Source organism: Amphimedon queenslandica, unplaced genomic scaffold (genome assembly GCF_000090795.2).
Source record: "Amphimedon queenslandica unplaced genomic scaffold, v1.1 AMPQUscaffold_2714_Cont25285, whole genome shotgun sequence".
NCBI classification, from domain to species: domain Eukaryota; kingdom Metazoa; phylum Porifera; class Demospongiae; order Haplosclerida; family Niphatidae; genus Amphimedon; species Amphimedon queenslandica.
The window spans coordinates 1-1,327 of NW_003556952.1; the positions used below are offsets into that span (position 1 = coordinate 1).

Here is a 1,327-nt window from a genome sequence, read left to right on the forward strand (position 1 = left end):
ACATTAGTAGTACAGTATCCATCATAAAGTACATATAATGTACATGTAACTGTATCTCAAGTGTAAATGATAGTTATATGTGTATGTATAGGTACATGTAATTGTACATGTATTGTAGTACATAGTGTACTGTGTGTATTACATGGATGTTGCTATGTTTGTTTAAAATAATTTGTTTTTTTCCTTAATTTTTGTAAGATCATTTTGTAAAGGATTCCAGGCACAGAAAGAAGAAAATTGGTACATTTTTACTATTAATATTGTTATTATCATTATTATTATTATCTTTGTTGTTTTTGTTGTTGTTGTTGTTATTATTATTATTATTATTATTATTATTATTATTATTATTAGGGGTCTACCAGTTCTTCAACAAGTTGTTCTTGATTTAAGAAGAATTGCTTTAAAAGTAAAAACAATACTAATAACTCTAACCTCATACATTAATTGGTAGGCGGAGTCTGTTGCTAAGGAGCGAGTTGGTGTTGTCAAGGGAAAGAAGGAAGGTGAGATATTGGAAAGAGCTGCTGAACAAATCATGAGCTGTTTTCGTGTCTGTGTCTCTGACAGGTAACAATTATTAATTAATTAATTAATTTATTTGTTTATTTATTATTTATTTGTTTATTAATAGTCGTACTTCACTTGATAATACTAAGAGATGGGGTACTCTTGGAATCGTTAATCAATTATTTAAAATTTATTTTAAGGTCAGTCCTCACGTTGTTACTATTTTTAGACTCCACTGTTACTATTAATAGCTCAATAAGCTCCCATTGTGTAAGCCTCTAATAAGAGCAATAGATAGTTCTGATATCAGAGATGAGTTCAGTATCAGTCACAGGGTAACATACAAGTAAGTGGATAAGAGAGAAGTTAAAGTCTTACCGTAGGGTGCTCTTTTTTCAAGGGCTATATATTACGTGAATTTAATTAATTTTTCCTGAAAATGCGAATATTTTGACCTCGGATAATAGATTATAATTACGAGGGGGCGTGTCGAAAAATTGTTCATGTTACATGTGGGCACTTTTAAAGTAAAGATGGAGTTTTAGGACTCATTTTAAAACTATTTTCAGATGGTGGACTTGATGTTTTTTTTTAAACTCTGCTGGTCCTTTGTCAAATCATTTAGCTCAGAGACCAATTGTATTTATTAGCTAATAAGGATGACAGGAAGTCATGATGTGTAAAATTTACTTAAAGGGAACTCGAAATTGATAGCCTTCGAAAAAAGAGAGCCCTACAGTTTTATTAATTTATGTATTATTTTTTAGATATTTTGTTGGGAGGAAGGCAATGTTTGATAGTGAATATAGAGCAGGTA

General features: G+C 30.1%; 1 protein-coding gene across 1 annotated transcript; it reads left to right on the plus strand.

Moving 5' to 3' along the window:
* Window positions 1–5: 5 nt before the first annotated feature.
* LOC105316261 (PCI domain-containing protein 2-like) lies at window positions 6–1,320 on the plus strand (the record flags this gene model as incomplete). The annotated part of the gene is made up of 7 exons (XM_011411085.2): window positions 6–28; window positions 199–240; window positions 355–409; window positions 455–570; window positions 635–710; window positions 762–856; window positions 1,278–1,320. Coding segments are annotated over 7 exons (450 nt in total), but the record flags the coding sequence as incomplete, so codon positions are not given.
* Window positions 1,321–1,327: the final 7 nt, after the last annotated feature.